This window comes from Eretmochelys imbricata, chromosome 7, assembly GCF_965152235.1.
Source record: "Eretmochelys imbricata isolate rEreImb1 chromosome 7, rEreImb1.hap1, whole genome shotgun sequence".
Classification (NCBI taxonomy): domain Eukaryota; kingdom Metazoa; phylum Chordata; order Testudines; family Cheloniidae; genus Eretmochelys; species Eretmochelys imbricata.
Window position 1 is genome coordinate 40,026,104 of NC_135578.1, and position 25,369 is coordinate 40,051,472.

Below are 25,369 nucleotides of genomic sequence, written 5' to 3' on the forward strand. Positions count from 1 at the left end.
TAAAGTTTCTGTCCATTCAAAATGATTTTTGGGGGTGGGGGTGGGGAAGAGAGTTTCACTTTCACAAAAACAAAAATTAAAAATCAAATTTTATGAGTTGCCATCTTAGGTTTCAAAAGGTGATAGAAGCTGCTGTAATATGCAAGCTCCATATGTCCTTTAGGACTAACCCAGGCTCAGCTGCTGGGGATCCCTTGCTTATGCTTAGAAATCTTGCCCTCCCAAAGTCAAGCAGCATAGAGCTACAGTTTCTCCTTGTTGGGGACTTTTATTCCCTTCCCCTAGAGTGCAAGCTGATGGAATGAGTCCATAAGCACATCTCCTCTTCATGGGTGTTGGGGTGTATGGGGGGCAATCAACAAAATCTTTGTTCTTTGATGTTTCACAATGGCTCATTTGGTTTCAGTGAGCCTTATTGTGGGAAGGGCCTAATACCTTCAGTGTTTTACATGAGTTAATGCTTCTTTCCTGTTTGGCGAGTTACCGTTACAGAGGTTTATAAGGCAAACACTAAGGCCAGGTCTACAAACTTCCACGGGCAGAACTACATCACTCACAGATGTGAAAATCAAACCTCTGAGTGATGCAGTTATAGTGACCTAACACCCAGTGTAGACAGTGCTACGTCGACGGGAGGGCTTCCCCCATGAACACAACTACTGCCTCTCACAAAGGTAGATATACTATGCTGGTGAGAGAAGCTCTCCTCTCAGCCTAGTAGCATCTTCACTGAACTGCTACAGCAGCACACCTGCACCAGTTTAAGAGTAGACCTACCCTTAATATAACCTTATAACACAGGTTACAGATGTTATGAGTGAGATCAATATATGTAGCATCCTACAAGCATTTCATAAAATCTAAACACTAAACACATTCTTATAAACTTAACATCTGTTTTAAACAGTGCTAACACACAAGTGAGCCAGAATAATTTCCAGCTATATATTGGCCAGTGTTCACGTGAGTCCTCAGGGCCTTGGCGTCAGCTGGCACCTGGTCTGCCAGTGTCACAGTACTTACTAAAGGAAAACATATTTATAGAAAGTATGGGGAAGACTCTGTATATTTAAAAAAGCAGTATCAGAGATTACCTGAAGCATCAAATCATTCTACTACTCTTCTGACCACATCTCTGCAGAGACACAGCTTTAAGGAATTGGGAAATGTGAGAATGCTGTAAAGAAGGGCTAGATGTTGGAAGAATATTCTATAAGGTCTCTAACACAGAGTTGGACCTTCAGGAAGCTTGAATTCAAGACCCACTCAAAAGCACAGTTAAAAGAAACTCCAACACATCCCTAGTTGTCAGACAAAATGGGTTTCCTGATCTTTTAAGAACACCATTAGGACCACATTCTCAGAATCCTCTGAAATGCCCAGATTTGTGGATAGTTTCTAGATTTGAGCAGTAAGTCCACAAGTTCTGCTGATTATTCATCCTCTACAAGGCAAAACCTCCCAGGTTCCTTGCCAAGAGTCTCAGATGCTGTAGGTTGGCAGTTTGAGAGGATCCTGGCATAGACATTTCTCAAGGACTAGGAGATTCAGTGACGCTGAACTGACATCATTAGGCGTTTGAGAGACTATGGGTGCCTGGGCCACTACATTTCTTCTAACTGCTTGAGAATGTAGCATCTTAAATGCCCTATGTTGTGAGTTCTTTGCAGCAGAGTCTGTCCTTGATCAGGGCTTAGAAAGCACCCCAGAGGCAGTGGGCACTACTGTAAACCTCCAACATAAACCATGAATAATCCACAAAACTTCCCACTCCAGAAGCAAGTGAATTTCACTTGCTTAATTTAGTAGTTTTAACTTGTACTTTCTTCTTGTAGCATGGAGCTGCCAGTATGCCATGGAGGTCCAATCATTACTTTTCACACCCCTGGCAGCCAAATCCAGAAGGAATCTTAAAGGATAGAGAGAGAATCACCTTCTTAACTACTAACAACTCTAGTAAGTTTTAGTGATGAGCTTCCTCAGATAACCATTTGACTAGAATTGAATGGGGTCTTTCTGAGCTCCCTTGGAGGTGCACTGATTCTGGAAAATCCACTAATAAATCAAGATAATATGTAGAGTATAGAGGTGCATCACCACTATGGAATTGTTTCCACAACCAGTCACTATCATACAAAGTATTAGAGTCCCTGGCGGACAAATACTTGGTGCTTCCAGAAGAAATACACATTGTGAAATCTTTTTTGGGGCAACTGGACTAGAACCAGGAATGTCTGCTAGAATGCCCAACGGTGGGCCAGATCCTGAGAGAGTACTAAGGATTTCCTTTCTGTAAACAGATGATGAAGACGAGGGAGTCAAACAGTTGGAAGGTTTGATCAGTATATGCAGATAATATCTCATATGAGTGGGCTATCAACAAGTCCTTTGTTACTTTCCTGTCACAGACTGGCCATCAGAGATACCATCAGACTTGTAAGAAAGCAAGGCACAGGAGAAACTATAAAGGCATTGCCTGGAATTGGTAACTGGTCCACAATATTGAGAAGTGCAGGAATATTGTGACCAGCTTCCCTGTAGAATGATGAAATCTCTTTATCAGTAAGGCCTGGACCCTATGCAGAAATGGGCTTGCACATGGTCAGTCCTTCACTGCCTGCTTGCTGGTCCCAAAGAAGAAGGGGTGACAGAATGGAGGAAGATGAGAAATTTGGAAATTTCTGAGAAGACTCTCCCAGATAATTCTGAGCACCCAACTGTCTGATGAGGATTTTTTATTTTCATTTGGAAGGCCTGAAAACTTTGGCAGGAAACTCTGTTCTAAGGGGAATATGGTAAAAACTCAAGTAGTTCTCCCCTTTCTCTGTCTTTCTTTTTTGGTCATGGCACCAAAGACTTGGATTAACCACCTCAGAAACAGTAGCACAACCTTCCATCTCCTGGGTTACCCAGCCTCACAGTCATAAAGATTCTGCTACTTCTTCCACTAAAAATTTTCCTGGTGCCCCAGTCACTGATCTGCGCCTTGAAGGAACAGGGAAGTGCCTTTTTGATGAAAAAAGCCCATATGTTTATAGATGTCAGGAATAAGGAGGAGGGAAGAGCAATACTAGGAATAAGCATTCAGGCTTGAAGCCCCTTGCTCAGACAGTAATAGTCTGTGGGCTTTAAAGTCTTGCTGAAGAAGTTTTACAGCTATGTCACAAAACTGTGCCCTCTCTTTCCTTCATGCTGACAGTTTGGTGCAGGATCACTGCCATTCTGATTGTCCATTGGTGCTGGCAGGTCCATGGTGCGAGCAGCTAGATACTTCCTGCAATGTTGCTTGGGTGAAAGTTGCAGCCATATCTGGGATTTGTGTATGTATGTGAGGTGGGGTGGGAGGGAATATTCCAAAATTCCCTAGTCATAAGCAACAAAGATAATCTACATCAATGAATTCAGGCCAGCAATGGCCACTGCAAAATGGGCATTTGCTTGGCGGGTTAGCTCCTGAGGCTGTCTGGAGGGCTGCTCCATTCCAAATCCCCCAGCATCTAGAAACGGAGCGTAAAATTCACTCTTGAGCAATGAATTTAACATTAATTCCCAAATCACCCATTTAAAAGGTGCTTAGGCTTTGTGCCTGCTCTCTGCACAAAGGGGTGAAAGATTAGCTGGATGGCATGCTTGAGAGGCTGCTTCCATAGCAGGCTCTGCCTGAGAATTCAGCACAACAGCACCACATGGTGTTCCTCGCTGCACCGTGCAGCCAAACTCCCAGACAGCAACCGCAAGCTTGCAGCTGCCCGTCTGCTCCTTCTGCTTCTTCCCCAGTGCAGCACAGACTCCTACAACCCAGCACACACCGAAGAGACGTGTGAAAATGCGGCCATCTCTCTCCAGCCATGAGAAGTGGATTGCTTAACCTGGCACACTAGAGAGGCCCTATAAGTCAGCCCCAAGCAGCTGACCTGGCCCGCAGCTCTAACAAATCAGACAACCCGGTTGGGTGCTTCCTGACTCCCAAGCCCTAGGAGAGGAAATCTGGGGCTAGTATGTGTGAGGAAGAGACAAAATTGGGGTTAGAACTGGCCATGGAGGAAGGGGGCACAGGTGCAATTCGGGAGCAGGTGCCATAAGGGAAGAATGGGTGCATGTTTAAGTCACTGCCCTGAAGCTCCGGTGACGTGGATTCAATGCCTGGCTTTGCTACAGACTTCCTGTGACCTTGGGCAAGTCACCTGAAGAAGGAAGGTTGAGAACCACTGCTCAGTGTGCTTCCCAAGGGTCTGTGGAGGTATTCTGGATGGCTACATTGTCTGTGAGCCACAATCCAGCCCATCATCCGCCTTTCAATTACAACACACACTGTATGCATGCTTATAGGGAAGTGAAACTAAACAGTCCTCTGAAAATTTATAAAGTGTCTGGAAGTTATTTAGTGCCAAAAGAAATGAGAAACAGGAGTGATAATCAGTAGTGGCATCATGGGCTTTAGCGCACTGAGAACTCAGAATGAGCAGACTGACTTGACAGCCTGAATTCTCTCCACGCACCAAGGATTTACTCTGTGCTGTGAATTTATTTGGTTACCTTTAGCTTTTGCTGAAGGTACCTTGTGGACATTAAAGAACAACTCCATGGTGTCACTCAAGTCAAGGATCAAAAAAGCCAAAGTGGACTAGAGCTCAAAAGTACAAGCCTCCCAAGCTAATGTGTCAGCTGATATCAGAATGCGGGGCAACTTCCCCAAACAGTGTATACTTGAACAGAGGCATTTAAACAACACCAAAAATAATCCTTAACTGGTCACTACAGGGACTTTGTATTAAAGAATAATAAAACAAATGTTTAAAAATCACTTTTTTTCCACCTATATTAAGCTAATAATTCCCTGACACATGGAACCATTAATTAGCCTAATAGCAGTAATTTGATTCAGTATGTTCTTCAAGTGTTGACAAGCTGAGGCACAGACTCTGGATATCTGTTCCCTAACAAACTTGTCATTATCTGTAGAAAATGGCCAACTTCTAAAGCACTCTCGCTTTGTTATTCTTCCAAAGAAACTGAAAGGCTAAGAAATGGTGATTGATGGCCTCTCTCCTGATGTTTGCAACATTCTAAATCACATAATACATTAACGAACCTCTACTGCATATGCATATCTGCTCTTGGGTAGCTATTAATTTGTATTTTATTGGCTGCCTGGTTCAGTTGTAGTGTATTCAGTATTTTCACTGTATTTATAATTAGTTACAATACAGATAAGCTAGGACACATTGTAACAGAATTCAGAGTAACAGCCGTGTTAGTCTGTATTCGCAAAAAGAAAAGGAGTACTTGTGGCACCTTAGAGACTAACCAATTTATTTGAGCATGAGCTTTCGTGAGCTACAGCTCACTTCGAAAGCTCATGCTCAAATAAATTGGTTAGTCTCTAAGGTGCCACAAGTACTTCTTTTCTTATTGTAACAGAAGTGATCAAATAATGGTTTTACAGTAAAGGATCATGATTAATGTTGACATTCCAGTTGATCGGTTGAAAGTTTCCCAGAGGAATCGGATTAAGATAACCATTTCTAGTCAGATACAAGGGTAAATGCTATTTTTTCCTTGGTTTACTGAGCATCATGAACTTTCCCAGTAGTTAGTAGGAGTTCTTATTAATACACCTGCTTTGAGTACATTAGACAGCAACCACAGCAACAGATTTACTAGCTGGTGACCTACTGAAGAACTGAGTGGTACGTCTACACTGTAATTGGAGGTGTGATTGCAGCTCACATAGGCATACCTGCGCTAGCTTTAATCTAGCTAGCAGAGCTAAAAACAGCAGCGAAGACCTGGTGGCACAGACTGTGGCATGGGTCAGCAACATAAATATGTACCCAGGCCTCCAGGCAGCTCACGCTGAAGCCTGTGCCACCATGTCTTTACTGCTGTTGTTTGCCATGCTAGCTAGAGTAAAGCTTGCATGCATATGCCTACCTGAGCTACAATCACACCTTTGACTTCAGTGTAGATATGCCCAGGGAGCAAACCAAGCTCATCATCCACTTTCTCCCAGTTCAAACATAACTTTACTTCCTGGAATGCCTTCAGTCTGTATTAGCAACATCAATGGATGCATTAGAAATGCCTAGATAGCCAGATTAAACAGACTAGATAAATCAAAACAAACACACACACAAAGAGTGGTGCCAACCAACATCCTTTAGGGATGGAAGTGATAGTATCCCTGGACCTGATCCAAAGCCCACTGTAGTCAATGGGAAAGCTCCCATTGTGGGCTTCGGAGTGGGCACCACCTGAAGAACACATAGTTATTGTTTCTGTGCATTGGTTTGGCCATGAGAACACTGAAATAATACACAGAGCGGACAAATATATCATTGCACAATCCAGAGCTACATGCAAACCAGAGGCTCTTATATGCACAAAGGGTGCAGCTCACCCTCCTGACCACCACACCTCCTTGCAGGAGAGTCAAGAGCAAGAAAAGGTCTCAGCCCCTAGCCATAGCCATGCAACTGCATCTCATCTCTGGGTCAGGGTCATTACTTGGTACTATTTCTGCGAGTAGTGTGTAACAGCGATGAAGACTTAGTGGCACAGACTCCGGCATAGGTCAGCAATGCAAATATGTACCCAGGTGGGACTCCTGCTTTGGGGAAGGAAGAGGATTAGGGAGGAGAGGAATGCTCAGCCTGACAGTGTATGGGTTAAAAGACAGTGAGGATTTCTGTGTAAAAGAACTCACTGTCAGAGACTGTGAATCGAAGTAGGTTTTTAAAAACCCCAAACCCTTTCACTTTTCCCAAGATTTATTTATTGCTGTTATCTTGACCAGCCAGAGAATAGATCTATATCATCTATATTCACTAAAGTAATAGCCATGACAAGCAAGAACACATTTACTATATGGTCAGTACCTGATTTGAGTGATGCCTTGAAGATATTTTTAATGTCAACAGGTTTCTTTAGCAGAACTTCAAAATGGCAAAACCAATTTGCAGCACATGGGGAATTCTGATCAGCGGGGCACGACCAAACAGGCGCTTAGAGCTGCATACCCAGGCCACAGTCCAACAAAGCACTGAGGCACATAGTGAACTTTAAGGACGTGAGTAGTCCCACTGACTTACAAGGGACTATACATGTGCTTAAATAAAGCATGCGCTTAAGCTACCACTAATTTCGTTTTTAGTTTTTCTCAGTTATATATACCACTGCTCTTATTCCCAAGAAGGTGGCTGGCTTTTCCTGGCTGTCAGTAACAAATACCCTCATATCTGATTGGTTCAGCCCAGAGTGATCGGGGAGAAACAACAATCCCTGTGAATGGATGGGAGGTGTAGAATAGATGGCCTGCCAATGGCTATGCATCACTGATTACAATATTTGCTGAGCTCCAGGTGCAGTTAAAGATTTGAACAAAAGTTAAGAACAGTCTCTTAAACGGTTTGTACTCATTTGACCAACATTACAGTTTTTGTTCATCTCAAGTGCTCATGCCTGGAATATGTCATGGTTAAAAATAGCCAACTTGTTTCCTTGGCTGTACCTTTGAAAAGAAACAAAGGGCATCTTACCTCTGTTAACATTATTAGGCCAACGAAGTATGACACAATCGAAAGAGCAAGAATCAACAGTTCCCTTCTGTATCCTCTTCTGAAAATCTTTGGGTACATATCCACCACAGCTGTGACAAGGCTTTCAACACACACAAACTGAAAGAAATAACAAAAAGCCCAAATAAGATACATATCTCTTCTACTCAGGGGAATTGGATTTGCTAAAAACCCCTTCAAGTTCCCCCCTATATTCTCATCAAAGAGAGAGACTGAAAAATCCCCAAGGATACTGTTTAAAGTGAAGAACAAAATTTCAGAGTCAAAAAGTCCAAACCTATGGCTTTCAAGGCCAAAGCCAAATTCCAAAAAGTAAAAACTATCATAATCTCAGAGTGAAATTCATTGTGGAGCACAGGCCCAGCACAATATTTAAGTCTTTAAAACATGTGCTTCAATGGGGCTTAAATGGTGCCCCAAAGTTGAGATGAGTGTACATGAGGAATTGCACACTCGGTGCAACTGTTGAACTGTCACTTAAAAGAATAATAAGCAGCACTTAAGCAGCACTGTAATCGTCAAAGTGTTAAGCTATTTATCTTCAGTAGCCTGCAGAGGTTGGTAAGTGTGTTTTTCTCCATTTTTACAGATGAAATAAAACTAAGCAGAGTGGTTAAATGTCCCAACACAGGCCAGACAATGTGTCACTGAAAGAACTGACAGCAGCACTCAGAAGTTCGTAATTTCCAGTCCCTTTTGCGTTCTGCTACATCAAGTTGCGTCTTGGAAATGTGTAGACCTTATGAAACATTAATTTTAATGATCCTGAAGTGCAGTACAAAACAAAACACCACATAGCTTCACTGTACAGCATACAATCAGACTTATCTCCTGAATCAGATATGCAGATTACTTAGATACTATGACAGGTTTCAGAGTGGCAGCCATGTTAGTCTATATCAGCAAAAACAACAAGGAGCCCTTGTGGCACCCTAGAGACTAACAAATTTATTTGGGCATAAGCTTTTGTGGGCTAAAACCCATTTAATCAGATGCATGGAGTGAAAAATACAGTAAGCAGTATATATATTACAGCACATCAAAAGATGGGAGTTTCCTTACCAAGTGGGGGGGTCAGTGCTAACGAGGCCAATTCAATTAAGGTGGAAGCCTATTCTCAACAGTTGACAAGAAGGGGTGAATATCAAGAGGGGTGACTATCCGGTTTGGAAAATTACTTTTGTAGTGCTAACAAGGTCAATGCAATGAAGGTAGACATCGCCCAGTTCCAACAGCTGACAAGAAGGTGTGAGTATCAGCAGAGGGAAAATTACTTTTTGTAGTGATCCATCCACTTCCAGTCTTTAGTCAGGCCTAATTTGATGGTGTCCAGTTTGCAAATTAATTCCAGTTCTGCAGTTTCTCATTGGAGTCTGGTTTTGAAGCTTTTTTGTTGAAGAATTGCCACTTTTAAGTCTGTTATTGAGTGTCCAGGGAGATTGACGTGCTCACCTACTGGTTTTTGAATGTTACAATTCTTGATGTCTGATTTGTGTCCATTTATTCGTTTGCGTAACGACTGTCCAGTTTGGCCAATATACATAGCAGAGGGGCATTGAGGCACTCATTACTGTACAATATGTCTGGTGAAGCAACTCTTGTGCAATTTTTCTATAATTACATAGACTTGGGCAATGGCTATAGTGCTGTCACTTTGCTGCATTACATATTTACATTTTTCTTGCCATCATATCTTGAAATATGAAGGTATAGCATAAGCACTTTCATTTTCAGTATCTTCTCCTCAGTGATCAAAATTGCTTGCATGTTGGTTTGAAAAGAAACACATACCATTGTCATTGTTTTACAATTAGTGGACTTGAACAGTATTGTAAATTCTACTGAATGTTGATGAAATTGCATACCATCCTGACATTAATATTAAAAGCAGAACTCAGATGAATCATTGCTTACAATTAATAATAAAGGAATCTTCAATATTGTACAGGTTTGCTTTTTTTTAAAAAAATAATCAAATAAGAAACTTGAAATAGAGGCTTTAAACAGTGCCAGATCCTCATCAGGTACCAAGTGGCATAGCTCCCTTGACATTAAAGAAGCTATGCAGCTGTAAATATGCTGATAATCTGACCCAACATTTTTTTTAAGTGATGTTTGATTCATACCTGACTATCTAATCCAAGGAATATTAGCATCATGAAAAACAAAGCTGCCCATAGAGGAGAAAGAGGCATCATGGTGACAGCTTTTGGGTAGGCAATGAATGCAAGTCCCGGTCCTGAAAAGGAAGCAAAGAAATGCAATTGCTTATACTTTAACATTCCTCATGTGATAAATCAGATGTGAAGAGCTAAATAAAAGAGAGCATGCTAGACTTCAATTAAAAATGCACTGCTATAAATGCTTTAGCAACTGTTGGATGTGGGGGGACATACTCTCCACCAGCCTTATACCAGGCACAGATTACTTCCCTTGAAACGTCAGCTCAGCTGTGCCAGATGGCTGATTGCAGGGGCAAAATGAAGGCTCCCCCCACTTCCTGCCCACATGTGCAGCACTGGGGTGAGGGGGTTGTGGTTCTATGGAGACAGCTCTGTTCCTTGCACCCTCTGGCTTCCCTGTGCAGGCGAACAGCCAGGGTCACCATTTGGCGGTAGCGATTCTGTGATAACCCTGCTCAGCATTAAAAGAACAATTTGTCTGAAACTGTACCGAGTGGCACCATGGCAAGTGTTAAGAACTGCATGTCGGAAGCCATTTGCAGCACACAGCAAGCACAACTTCTGTTGGTTCCACAAAACCTACGAACATTGCTATGTAGCCTTGAGTGCCATCTGCTGGCACATTATGTATTAAGTAACCTATATACAGACATCTTTTTTATAGAACAGCTTGAACAGCAATGATCCCTTCTCCAGCCTAGCTAAATGTCCACCTGCTCTCTCCCTCATGCTGTTTTTCACCAACATCTTGACATTTCCTTCTGCTCAGTCTATCTCTTGTCCTCACCCTTCCGCAATTGCAGTCTCTTGCCTCATTAAACTATTCACCCATTCACTCTTGCCCCATTAAACCACAGACACAAAGCTAGTGCAGCACTTATGCATTCCTGCAATGATAGCAGAGATAGTGCTGCTATAATCAGACCATGAGCATACTACAGCTATTTCACTTAATACGGTATTTTACAAGCCCCTGTAATTTCCAGTGGCATTTCTATTCTGTTAGCCTTGCACTATCTAGTTTAGTCATTCTAAACCAGTCATCCTAGGGAAAAAAATAACATATATTTGCCATAGCAATATCAGTGAATGTTATTAGCTATACAAGTTTCTTGTTATACTTGACCCAGTTCCTTAAATTCATTTTCCGTCCATTTCTCCTTCTGACGAATCCATCATTAGACCATTTCTCCTCCTGGAGATACCCAACATTCACATTGTTCTGACTGGGTGCTAAGCGATCCTTAGAGAGTCCGTGGCTTTCCAGACCTAGAACAAGAACTACTACACTGCCAGTCTTAGTTGAGATTCCTCCTACAAGTTAAGCCCAAGCAACAATACTTGTGAAATGTAGAGAGAGAATCGTCCAGTAATCTTGAAAATCTCATGGGCTCAGCATAGTAAACAAAGATGCTCTTTTCTGGGTGGTATAGGCATCAACCAAATCCCCTAACTGCATATTTCCTGATGAATGATCATTGATAGCATTAAGAGATACAATCAACTGTTAGAAATATAGAGCCAGATCCTCAGCAGGTATAAATCATAGAATCACAGAAATGTAGGGCTGGAAGGGACCTCGAGGGATCAACTAGTCTATCCCCTCATGCTGAGGCAGAACCAAGTATAGTAGATCATCCCTGACAGATGTTCATCTAACCTGTTCTTAACAGCCTCAAAAGACAGGGATTACACAGCCTCCTTTGGAAGCCTGTTCCAGTGCTTAACTATCCTTATAGTTAGAAATTTGTTCTTAATATCTAAAATCAATCTCCTTCACTGCAAATTAAGCCTATTACTTCTTGTCCTACCTTCAGTGGGCTTGAAGAACAATTGATACCCATCCTCTTTATAACAGCTCTGAACATATTTGAAGACAGTTATTATGTCCCAACTCAGTCATCTTTACTCAAGACTAAACATGCCCGTTTTTTTAAATCTTTCCTAATAGGTGAGGTTTCCTAAACTTTTTATCATTTTTTTCTCTCCTCTGGACTCTGTCCAATTTCTCCACATCTTTCCTGAAGTATGGTGCCCAGACCAAACACAGTGCTCCAGCTGAGGCCTCACCAGTGCTGAATAGAGTAGAATTATCTCCTGTGGCTTACATACATCACTCCTCTTAATGTGCCCCAGAATGATATTAGCCTTTTTAACAACTGCATCATTTAACATTGTTGATTCATATCCAATTTGTAACCCACAGATCCTTTTCAGCAGTACCATTGCCTCACCAGTTAATCCCCATTTTGTAGTGGTGCATTTTATTTTTTTCTGCCTAAGAGTAGTACTTTGCACTTGTCTTTATTGAATTTCATCTTGTTGATTTCAGACCAATTCTCCAGTTTGTCAAGGTGGTTTTGAATTCTAATCTTGTCCTTCAAAGTGCTTGCAACCCCTCCCAGCTTGGGTCAGCCTCAAAAATGTTAAGCATACTTTCCATTCCATTATCCATGTCGTTCATGAAAATATTGGATAGTACCAGACCCAGGACAGACCCAGGTGGGACCCCACTAGATATATTCCCCCCATCTCCCCTCCCGATAACTACTCTTTCGATATGGTCTTTCAAGAAGTTGTGCACCCACCATATAGTAATTTCATCTACACCACATTTCTCTAGTTTGCTTATGAGAACTTCATGGTATCAATCAATTTGTTCAGCAAGACTTCAGTGGACCTACAAAGATTTGCACCAGTTGAGGATCTGGCTTGTTGCTCTTTTGATAATGATAAAACTGATTCTTTTATAAAAAGAAGCAAACAATTCAGTGTATTTTGGTCCATCTAATTTACAAGAAATCTGAATGATTTCTTATATGGAAAGTTTGTGGAGAATTATCTCATCTATATAGCTCAACCGGGGTGGGACAAAAGTAGACAGGATGAGAGGCCAGAGTGGGTTGTGGAGATAATGTACTGGAAATTCCCCATGACAATCCTTGGCTGTCCAATTATAGCAACTTGTTGGCACAATGTAGCCAGGATTTGGCCTCTTAACTTCCTGGATTTTGCTGCTTTCTATGATAATTTTAATGTTATTCACATATAGATATGTGACCACAAAAGTATTACATTGATACCAGTGCACATTTTACAAGCAGTCATTCTAATTAGTAGCATTGCCATAAAATAACAGCATCTTTCTAAACTGTACACAATGCAGCCTGGATCAATGTTAACCTATCTAATTACTGGAGAGCAAGAGAGTATCCCGACAAACTTTATGAACACCAACAATCATGCATATTGTGTATACCCACATGAAATCTTCTTATGAAACTTACCTGATTCTGCAACTTCTGCTATGGGCACCCCTTGTTCATAAGCCATGAAACCAAGGACCGAAAAGATAGCAAAACCCGCAACAAAGCTTGTGCCACTGTTCAAGCAGCAGAGCATAATGCAGTCCCTGAAAAATAAGCCAAAAACCTTCATTTTATCTTTAGTGGCTGGGTTTTTTTTTTTAAATCAGACTTCACAGTAAAACAAACATAACCCAAAACTCCAGAGACACGTCATTAAACTCTAATCCTGCAAATACTTATGCATGTGAATAATCTTATGCCCAAGAATAGTCACACTGATAAATTTACTCATGTGTATACCTGTCAGCAGGATGATGGCTTCCAACTCTTGCTGTAATTGTAGCTGGTTAAATACGAAGTCTGTTGTCCTACCCCATTCTTTTTGTTTCTTTTTTTTTCAGTAAAACCGTAAAAAGATGTGGAAGAAATGGACACCTCAAAAGGTTTGGATGAGAATTTACTTCATTAGCTTTCTAGAATGCATTTTATTCCAGAGGATCCCAAAGCCCTTTATAAATTATACATGTACAGCAGTCACTTGCCACCAAAAAGAAGCCATACTGGGATGAAAATGACAGAGGCATAAATGCCTAGTGAAAAATATAGCAAAGGACTCTGGAGCAAAGCCCTAGTCTTACAAAATGTGCCATGAGATCTTCAATGGTGTAGACATGACATTAGTCAATATTTCAGTATATAAAGCAAATAATTATCTGTTCCAGTCCAATGACCGTTTGGTGACTTTCCTAAAATGACACTTGTGGCCAGGTCCCCAGTGGATCAGCAATAGAACTATGCCAATTTACACCTGCTGAGAATCTGGCCTTCAGTCTGTTTCAGAATCAAATCTGTTTCTTAGATGTCCTCATCACAAAAATCACCACTGAGGCCCTTCTTGGCAGCCTCAGAAAAGTCTAGGGATGGAATGAGCCTAGAGAGTGATCTGTTCTCTCCCACCCTATATGTGATCCCTCAATATCAGAGTTGAGGTTTTTAATGGGGTGATGTGGGGAAATATTTCACTAACATGTGAAATGTCACAATAGTAAACCACATTTAAAAGAGAGAAAATCCTTTGGGAAAATGTGTTATATTTGCTGAAAGCTCAGCTGAGAAACCTTGTTCACCCTATTTTCAGATAGCACTTTAGCCTTGATGAGTGCTAAGGCAGATATGACTTATCATGACATCCACTCTTTTAAGAGTCATTTGCTGTGAGAAATGGTTATGTAGTTGAGAATCTACTAGCTTAAGATTTCTGACTGAAAGTGAATTAGGATCCTCAAAGATCAATGCACACACGGCAAGCCAGAATCTCTGCCAGACCTCTGCCTTCTCCTGATTTTCTCAGCACTATAGGGATCTGAAAAGCAGGCCTTCTACAAGCACAGATGACCCAGATAAATGTCTAAAAGGTTTCGTTTCTGCATAATTAATGCCACACAACTTTCTCACAGTTTCATGGGGCCTTCCTGAAACCACTGAGATAATTAGTATATGTTCTCCAAGCCCTGGAGTTTATTTAATCACATACAACAAATATATCAAAACTTATTTGCCAATCTCTCTAAAACTTATTTGCCAATCTCTCTTCTTTCCTTTTTCTCAAAGATTTTTATCCTACCATCATTCCTCACGGATCAGTCTTCAGGTTTATGGTTACTTTGATAATCTCTCCATATTTCCTGATGTCTGTTTCATAGACTATCCTGTATTTAATTGCAGCAATAGATAACACTAAGTGCTTAGGTATTGCCTATGAGCCATAAATCTCAAAGCATGGTACAAAGGTGAATAAATATTAGCGTCCCCATTTTAGAGATGGGAAAACAGAAGCACAGAGAGGGTGGCTTGTCCAACATCACACCGCAAGTCTATGTCAGAGCTAGGAATAGAACCCAGCTGCCCTGGCCCCCTGCCTGAGTCTATCTCCACTGGGCAACACTGCCTTTCACGTCTGGCCTCTCTAACACCATCTCGACATCAGGCTGAGTGGACTTTTTTCAAATTGGTTCTGACAATCACTTGAATTCTACCTTGTTATTCATTTATTTTTAATATTGTGTACATGCCTGTGTTTATAGAAAGCCATCCAGTCATACATTGTGAATGGTGGTATTATGCCCCCAGGTACTAGCTCAGAAAATCAGTAATTGCCACTGGAACTGTTTGATACTTTTCAAAGAAATCAAAGAAGGAATACACTGAAAAGCAGTTTCTCTCGGCTTCTGTCTCCAGGGTGGGAGCACTGTGTACTGTGCATACTTGGAAGTGTGCAGACTGAAGGGGCACTTCACAAGCATTTCTTTTCAGTTTACTCAGACACTGAGTTGATCACTCTGGAGAGAGCCCAGTCTAGGCTCTCTCACCTGGAGGGAAAAGGTAACTCAGTGCACAGCCTTTGGTGGAGGATGGAAGAAATAAAGATGACATTCGGGGGAATTCCCCCAAGAGGAATTCCTCCAAAAGGGAAAAAATCAATTTATTTAATTAACAAGAAGTACTTGGAATACATTTCTCAAAATATATTTCATCTTCAAGACTAAAGAACACTTTTGCACTTGGATTATTATTGTTTATTATATATCCTAAGAAGTCATAAGTATTTGTGGTGCTTTACGTACAAACAAGAAACATAATGGGCTAGATCCTCAGCAATGGAAATCAATTTTCACGAGATTGCAAATGTAAAGTTCCATCAGCTGTGGATCTGGGCCAAGGTCCCAACTGGAGGACTTTCCAGTTCTTCTTCATCTGGATCATAACTTGTACTATGTAGAATACAGCCCACAGAACTACCATAAAACAAAACACACACCTATCTTTAATCAATGCACATCTTCCCTGAATCTAAAAAATGAGAAAGGAACTAATTGGACACTCAATCTAGTTAGTAAGCCTGATTGTCTATACATATACATTGGACGGGGCAGCGAGTTATATGGGCCCGTAGTGTTCGGGCTCCAGCAATATTCAGGGCCCAGAGGCCTGGCTCCACCAATGTTCGGGGCCTGGTCTCTCCCCTGGCCCCTCCTGCTGCCCCCCATGTGCCTCCCAGGGGCCCCATCCCTGCCTCTCCCCCGCAGCACCATGCTGTCTCCACTCTGCTGGCTCCTGGCATCAACTGCTGCCGCATGGTCCTAGTGCCCCCCATTCCATTGTGGCAGGGCAGGCTGCCCTTACCCTGCCCTTCCACCTCGGACCCTTCCCTTTTCCGGAGGGACCCTCCACCAGCACAGAGGGCCCCACTTCCCGCAATCACTGCTCCTTCCCCACTCTGGGCAAGGGGCAGCCACATCCCTCACCCCAAGTCAGGCTACAGTGAGGGGCAGCAGCAGGGGAGGAAGCCCCATGTGATGGTAGCCCTCCCCCCACCAGCACCCACCACAGGGGAGGCCCTCCCCCCTCAGCAGAGCTCACTGCTGCCAGTGGGGAGAGGGCTGGGGGGAGTCCTCCCCTCTGGCCCCAGCCCTGGGGACAGCCTGCCTGCACCCCAAACTCATCCCCAGCCCTGCCTCACCCCCGAGTCCGCACCCCCAGCCAAAGCCCTCATCTCCCCTGCACCCTAACCCTCTGCCCCAGCCCTGAGCCCCCTCCTGCATCATGAACCCTTCATCCCCAGCCCCACCCTACCCCCAACCCTCTGTCCTAGCCCTGAGCCCCCTCCCACACTCCAAACCCCTCATCCCCAGCCCCATCTCACAGCCCTCACTCCTGCACCCCCTCCCTCAGCACCCCCTCCTACCCCCAAACTCCCTCCCAGAGCCTGCACCCCTCATCCCCTCCTACACCCCCAACCCAGAGCCTGCACCCAAACTCCCTCCCAGAGCCTGCACCCCGGCCCTCCGCACTCCCTACCAGAGCCTGCACCCCTCACCCCCTCCTGCACCCCCACCCCTTGCCCCAGCCCAGAGCCTACACCCAAACTCCATCCCAAAGCCTGCACCCCTCACCCCCTGCCCCAGCCCGGAGCCTGCACCCAGCACCAAAACTCCAACCCAGAGCCTGTACCCCAGACCCCCTCCCCCACTCAAACTCCCTCCCAGAACCCAACCTCTCACCCCTTCTGCATCCAAACTCCCTCCCAGAGCCTGCATCCCAATACCCTGCCCCAGCCCAGGGCCTGGACCCCAGACCTCCTTCCCCCACCCAAACTCCCTCCCAGAGCCTTAGGCAGGTGGGGAGCAGAGTTTCGGGGGGCAGGTTCTGGGCACCACCAAAATTTCTACAAACCTGCCACCCCTGACATTGGAAACATTAACCTTCGGCTTTGTGTTTAGATTTAATCTATCTATGCTTTCCTACCAAGCCTATCATCATAGTATCTGACCACCTTTTATTGAGTGTCTCAGGCACATTTGACCACATTTGGGAAACAAACAGTCATTCTGAAGAATTCCCTGAATTTAAAGTTGCAAATCTAAGTCTTATTACATTGTCACGTAGCACATGCTGCCATATTCAGGGATACAAAACTCTTAGGACTGAGCGGAGATATTAAGTAGCTTATGTGACATGGACAGAGGTGGTGGGTGGATCAAAAAGACATGAAAAAAACCCCAAAGCTACATATATCCCATTTCCTCAGCTCCACAAGAGCACTAACCAAACACAACAGATGTATTTGTTCTGATTCACAGTTACATTGCTCAAGTTTTGTGCCACTGTAACGACACTGAAATCAATGGCATTATACTGAAGTACAATTGGAGCAACACAGCATGAATATTACACTAACCTAAAGGACTCAAACCCAAAAATCTTCTGCATCCTCAAGCCTCAAAACTTTCTGGGTGTGAGTGGCTCCCTGCCAAGATCTGCTCACCCTCATGCAATCAGCCTTGGCCCACGAGATCCCTCCATTGAGCAGGAATCCATAATTAAGGAATCCCATTTTAGCTAAGATGGGGTAACTGAGCATACATATGTCCCCCTGGGCCTCCAAGGACTACAGCCTGTAGCATGTCATGATTCTCCTCGGCAGGACATTTTGGCCACTTTAAAACTCAGCACCTCATCTCTTGTGTTTTCTGGTGGCCTTTCACGTGGGCCACAGTGCAGGCCTATGTGGCTTCTAGCAATGTGTGTGGCCGCTCCAAGGTGCCACACAGAAAACCCCTTGGACTCCAGCAACCCCTTGAGACTCCACCTGGCCCCTGGACAGTCATTGCCTTAGATTTAGTAGTAGAACTACTCAAGTCCAGTGGGTTCATGACCATTCTAACAGTAGTGGACCACCTCACAAAGATGGTGCACTTCATCCCCTGCATTGGCCTACTCTCCACCTTGCTCTGGGTGGATGAATTGGTCTGCCTCCATGGCCTCCCAGAGCCCATTGCCTCCAGCCCCAATGCACAATTTATCCCATTTCTGGTGAGAAACTCTTCGGATTGTAGGTATCTGTTCCTGCCTCTTCTCTGTCTAATACCCTCAGACAAATGGTCAGACAGAGAGAACCAACCTATTCCTGGAGCACTATATTTGATGCTACATAGACTTCCACCAGAATGACTGATCCTTGCTGCTATCTCATGTAGAGTTTATGCACAATAACACAGAACATGCGTCTATGGGGCAAAGCCCGTTTTTTTAAAACTACAGGTTCTACCCTCAGTTCTACCCAGAGCTACCCACAGCCTTGGACTGGATAAATCAGAGACATTAAAACCAAGATGACCTAAAAGTTCACCTGGAGGATGCCCAGAAGAGCTACAAACAATATGTGGATTGCCAACAACAGGAGAGTCTGGCTCTTGATGAAAAACCAACACACGAACAGGCCACCTCGTAAATTGATTACCAGTTCCTTAGCCCCTACCAAGTTTGCCAGCAAATTAACCCAGTCACCTTTGAACTAGACTTGCCCCATTCTCACTGAACACACCTAGTTTTCTACATATCACTCCTGAAGCCACACATTCAGGAACCATTCTCTCACTGCACTGATACATAAGAACAGCCATCCTGGGTCAGACCAAAGGTCCATCTAGGCCACTATCCTCGTCTTCCGACAGTGGCCAATGCCAGGTGCTTCAGAGGGAATGAACAGAACAGGTAATCATCAAGTGATCCATCACCTGTCGCCCATTCCCAGCTTCTGCCAAACAGAGGCTAGGGACACCATCCCAGTCCACTCCAGCTAATAACCATTGATGGCCCTCTCCTCCATGAACTTATCTAGTTCTTTTTTGAACCCTGTTATAGTCTTTGCCTTCACTACATCCTAAGGAGTTCCATGGGTTGACTGTGCGTTGTATGAAAAAATACTTCCTTTTGTTCATATTAAATCTGCTGTCAATTAATTTCATTTGGTGACCCCATATTTCTTGTGTTATGAGAAGGAATAAATAACATTTCCTTGTTTACTTTCTCCACACCAGTCATGATTTTATAAAACTTTGTCATATCCCCCCTTCGTCATTTCTTTTCCAAGCTGAAAAGTCTGATTTTCATTAATCTCTCCTCATATGGCAGCCGTTCCATCCCCCTAATCACTTTTCTTGTCCTTTTTTGAACCTTTTCCAATTCCAATATATCTTTTTTGAGATGGGGCGACCACTTCTGCACGCAATATTCAAGATGTGGGCGTACCATGGATTTATATAGAGGCAATATGCTATTTTCTGTTTTATTATCTATCCCTTTTTTAATTATTCCCAACATTCTGTTTGCTTTTTTGACTGCTGCTGCATGTTGAGTGGATATTTTCAGAGAACTATCCACAATGACTCCAAGGTCTCTTTCTTGAGTAGTAACAGCTAATGTAGACCCCATCATCTTATATGCATAGTTGGGATTACATTTTCCAATGTGCATTACTTTGCATTTAGTTACATTGAATTTCATCTGCCATTTTGTTGCCCAGCCACCCGGTTTTGTGAGACCCCTTTGTAACTCTTAGCAGTCTGTTTTGGACTTAACTATCTTGAGTAATTTTGTAACGTCTACAAATTTTGCCAGCTCACTGTTTACCCCTTTTTCCAGTTCATTTATGAATATGTTGAACAGCACTGGTCTCAGTATAGATCCTTGGGGGACACCACTATTAACCTCTCTCCAGTGTGAAAACTGACCATTTATTCTGACCCTTTGTTCCCTGTCTTTTAACCAGTTACTGATACATGAGAGGACTGTCCCTCTTATCCCATGGCTGCTTACTTTGCTTAAGAGCCTTTGGTGAAATACCTTGTCAAAGGCTTTCTGAGTCCAGTTACTCTATATCCCCTTGTCCACATGTTTGTTGACCCCCTAAAAGAATTAAAATAGATTGGTGAGGTATGATTTCCCTTTACAGAAGCAGTGTTGGCTCTTCCCCCCAACCAATCATGTTCATCTATGTGTCTGATAATTCTGTTATTTATTATAGTTTCAAAGGGTATGGAACAGTCTTCAGGTGAGGAGAGATTAAAAACACTGGAACTTTTCAGCTTGGAAAAGAGATGACTAAGGGGAGATATGATAGAGGTCTGGAAAATCATGAATGGTGTGGAGAAAGTAAATAAGGAAGTGTAATTTACTCCTTCAGATAATATAAAAACCAGAGGTCACCCAATTAAATTTATAGGCAGCAAGTTTAAAACAAACAAAAGGAAGTACTTCTTCACACAATGCAGTCAACCTGTGAAACTCATTCCCAGGCAAAAACTATAAAGGGATTCTAAAACAAATCAGATAAGTTCATGGAGGATAGGTCCATCAATGGCTATTAGGCAAGATGATCAGGGATGCAACCCCATGCGGTGGGTGTCCTTAGACTCTGACTGCCAGAAGTTGGGAGTGGACAACAGGGGATGGACCACTTGATTGCCTTCTTCTGTTCACTCCCTCTGAAGCATCTGGCATTGGCTACAGTTGGAAGACAGGATACTGGGCTAGATGGACCATTGGTCTGAGACAGTATGGCTCTTCTTATGTTCGGAAGGGCTACAGTCCTGGAGAGTGCTCCTGTGAACTGATAGACACTATTCACACTCCTGTTCTGGTAAATGCCTTCCACAAAAAACACCCTGGAGAACCTGGCTCACTAGTGCCCAGAGGGAATGTTAGGGGACGGGGTGATGTGAGGGATTGTAGGTCTCAAACATGGGCCCACAGGTCCCCAGGCAGTGCTCAGACCACAGCCACCACCCAGCTACTCATCCGAATGACTGGAGGAGGAGGCCAGTGAAGCTCCAGCTTGCAAAGGGCTGCACCCATAAAGCTGGAAATCCACACCCAATTGGCTGGAAAGCTCTAAGTAAACCAGAAAGAGGTACAGCAAGTTGTCTGAGCAACTAGAGGAATCCCTGGCTGGCTGGTAGTACGGACCTTGCCTACTTGTCTGACTCCTGAGCCCTGCCTCACAGCATGTTCCTGGTTCCTGTCCTCCTTATCCCAGGCCCTGGTGTGTTCCCGGTTCCTGCATTACTCCAGGTCCTACACCCTCTCCTTGATGCTGAATCCAGTTCTGACTTTCAGCTTGGCACCCTGCTCTGGTTCCAGGCTCCTGACTCTAACCATTAGGCCTCACCACCGAAGCTCCAGTCCCTACACCCAGTTCTGGAGCTTCCAGCCCCCAGCACTAGTTAGGTCAGTCCCTCTTTTTCCAATTGACTAAGTTCCCCTTGTGGCAGCTGGGGAATAACTTAAGGCACAGGACTGCCCAAGCTATACCTCCATGCCCTCTTTCTCCACCTGCTCCCCGCCATGTCCTGATACATCCTCTGTACCAGGGGCTCTTGTAGGAGGAAGAAGGGTAGGGGCCAGGGCTAGCTCTGTACCTGATCAGGTAGGCCTCTGTACTGGGGTCATCCCCATGAAGCTGTTTTTGGGCTGTTGTGCACCAACATAACTGTCACAAAGTAGTAGCAGGGCAACCATGAATTGTGTTAACCCTTTGTTCATCAGGGACCCAGTAAGTGCTCCTGTCCCGGTGTAACCTTAAATTTGAATTTTCAGCCTCATGCAAATGAGTTTTAAGAACTCCAACAGCCTCTTTAATTCCTTCCTCCTTTTCCTCCAAAGAAATCAATAGACATGTAAAATTTGAATCCAGCTCAATGACTGTTTTGTTTTTGGCCTGGAATTAGTATTTGTGCAGCCAACAAATTTTAAAACAAGCCTATACTGGAAGCAAGTTTATCTAAGGTTGCCAGCAGGAGAGTGGGGTGGGGGGAGGTATTTTTTCATGCTTCTTGTGTATAAAAAGATCTTCTACACTTTCCACAGTATGCATCTGATGAAGTGAGCTGTAGCTCACGAAAGCTTATGCTCAAATAAATTGGTTAGTCTCTAAGGTGCCACAAGTACTCCTTTTCTTTTTGCGGATACAGACTAACACAGCTGTTACTATACCCCTCTGCCATGTACATTGGTCAAACTGGACAGTCTCTACGTAAAAGAATAAATGGACACAAATCAGATGTCAAGAATTATAACATTCATAAACCAGTCAGAGAACACTTCAATCTCTCTGGTCACGCGATTACAGACATGAAAGTTGCAATATTACAACAAAAAAACTTCAAATCCAGACTCCAGCGAGAGACTGTTGAATTGGAATTCATTTGCAAATTGGATACAATTAACTTAGGCTTGAATAGAGACTGGGAGTGGCTAAGTCATTAGGCAAGGTAACCTATATCCCCTTGTTTTTTCCTACCCCGCCCCCCCCAGACGTTCTTGTTAAACCCTGGATTTGTGCTGGAAATGGCCCACCTTGATTATCATACACATTGTAAGGAGAGTGGTCACTTTAGATAAGCTATTACCAGCAGGAGAGTGGGTTTGTGTGTGGGGGGTGGGGGTGGGGGGGAGAAAACCTGGATTTGTGCTGGAAATGGCCCAACTTGATTATCATACACATTGTAAGGAGAGTGATCACTTTAGATAAGCTATTACCAGCAGGAGAGTGGGGTGGGGAGAGGTATTTTTTCATGCTTTGTGAGTATAAAAAGACCTTCTACACTTTCCACAGTATGCATCCGATGAAGTGAGCTGTAGCTCACGAAAGCTTATGCTCAAATAAATTGGTTAGTCTCTAAGGTGCCACAAGTACTCCTTTTCTTTTTAAGTTTATCTAATTCTTCCTTCAATTTTTATCCATGTCTTTGCCTGGAAGGCATCAGTGCTCCACTGAAATCCAAAGTGATTTTAAATGAAAAGAAACCATCAAATTTGTATGAAAGCTTCAAGTGATCCCAAATGAGAGTGTTTTAAATCATCTGAATAATTCAAGACATGCACCTATCAGCTACTCCACATACTGAAGGATGGAGAGTGCTGCTAAGCATTCTCTTGGCCCTTGTCTGAAGAGGTCCACTGAATCCTACATGGAGTCCCGATAGTCCCCCATTATCTCCACTCATCTCCTTGCCTTTGAGGAGCACAGATGCCACCCACCATCCTTCCACTTGTCAACAGGCCGGGTCTATTTGAAACTGGTCAGTGCCACTCATAATCTCCCCATTGCTACTGTGCAGTCATTTACCCCTGGGCAAAGTGGGTGTAAAATGCTACCTTGTCATGACAGTGACACCACACACCCAGTGGTTCCCCAGCAATAGTATGCTAAGGCACACAGGGCTTGTCTTCACTTTTTGGGGGAATGCAAGATGGTTACACCAGTGTAGGTGCATTAGTGTTAACCTCTAATTTAGACATGATGTACCAATGTAAAATGTGTCATGCCACAGGGCGGCTTACTCCAGTGCAAAGGGGCTGGGTGGATGAGGCCACACAATCATAAATAGGGCTGCAGATTTATCATTACACTTTTTAAAATAAAAAATCACGGTGCAGCCATTGTAAATTTAGTAAAAGTCACAGGTTTAGTGACCGAGCCAAGATTTTTGATTAAAAAATCCCCTAACAACTCTAGGGGGCACCGACTCTGCATAGCAACCCGAATCCCAGCCTGCTGAGGAGAGGAGCTGGAGGGACGGGGGCGAAGAGCAAACCTTCCCCACACTCAACCCGGGCAGCGGTGGCTCCTGGGGCTGGGCCCTGGGGTTGTGAGGGAACTCGAAGCTCTCACTTTGGGTCCCACCACCCCTTCGTCATACATGGCACTGCAACCCCACACACCTGATCAAAATGTCTGAAGCAGAAAGCTGGACCAAGCCTCACAGGAGCTACCATTGTGTGGGGAGTCACAGACACAAAAGAGTCACAGATAAACAGGATTATGCTACCCATGATTTTTTCCTGACATGAGAAACCTGCATCCTTAATTGCAAGGCATTTCTCCTAGAATCTAGTTGCTAGGGACACTGCGAAATTATGGGCCACCTCTATAGGTACAGAGCAGGTGTAGTGGGAATAGGACCATTTTCCCTTTCTCACTGCCAGGGTCAGGAGTCGTTAAAGTGAAGCCTACCCATGAGAAGGTGAGAACTGATTGGGGTAACTTAGCCTACTAGACATTCAAGACCCTAATATGAAACCACAGTGTAGGAGCCTGATCCTCCCCTCATTTACACACCATTAGCTTCACTGAGGTTACTCCTGATTAACTCCTGTGTAAATTAATGGATGATCGGGCCATCAGTTATTTTACCACTGTCCTAGTATAAATTATAATACCAAATTTGTTGGGATTATAAAACTCCATTTCTTATTCAAAAGGCCACTGGCAGTGGTTATCCAAGTTCCCCAAGATAGACAAATCACAGTTAGATTGTGAGATATGGGCTCTTCCTCCCATTGGCTACTTTCTCTCTGACCTCCAGAGATTATCTTTATGAATTACGTGTTTCATACTAAAAATGTATAGGATCAGAAAAATACCCCTGATTGGTACAGGTAGGCATTGATCACACACGTTCATGGCTGTAAATTCAATGGATCCTTAATGATGTAACAGTTCTATGCTGCATTTCCAAACCATACCCAGGGCCATTTCACACTTTAGCCCTTTTCTTGTCACAAATAGTCTTCTTTGCCACTACCCTAGTGACCTTTCAAACGACTTTGATTTCTGTTTAACTTTTCTGTGTGTTCAATCAATCAATAACCCACTCTAAACAATGAGGCAATAAACTGAGGGAAAATGGTGTATATTGGAAACGATGGAGTAATCTGCCTCTAGAAACCTTACTATGCTGTTAAATCTAAAGCAAAGTGTAGTAGTTCAAACTGTGAATTATGAGCATTTCCTCAAGACAAAATTTTATATTGAAGGACATTTCGTTATGCAATGCAAGGGCATTATAGGAATTACTCTCTTCTGCTGAAGAGTTAAATAAACTGCTCTGCTCTGCCAGCCACAGAGGCAAGAAGACTTGAGGATGGGTAACAAAGTTTCCACTCTGGGGACCTGTTT

General features: G+C 43.5%; 1 protein-coding gene across 1 annotated transcript in view; it reads right to left on the reverse strand.

Annotated features, from left to right (window-relative positions):
• SLC6A11 (solute carrier family 6 member 11) overlaps positions 1-25,369 on the reverse strand; it is a 173,836-nt gene that overhangs the window by 16,436 nt on the left and 132,031 nt on the right. Inside the window, exons 8-10 of the mRNA XM_077821422.1 lie at positions 13,048-13,172; positions 9,704-9,816; positions 7,539-7,676 (exon numbers count right to left, since the gene is read on the reverse strand). Of these exons, the coding sequence (XP_077677548.1) occupies positions 7,539-7,676; positions 9,704-9,816; positions 13,048-13,172 (376 nt within the window). The remainder of the gene's footprint in view (positions 1-7,538; positions 7,677-9,703; positions 9,817-13,047; positions 13,173-25,369) is intronic.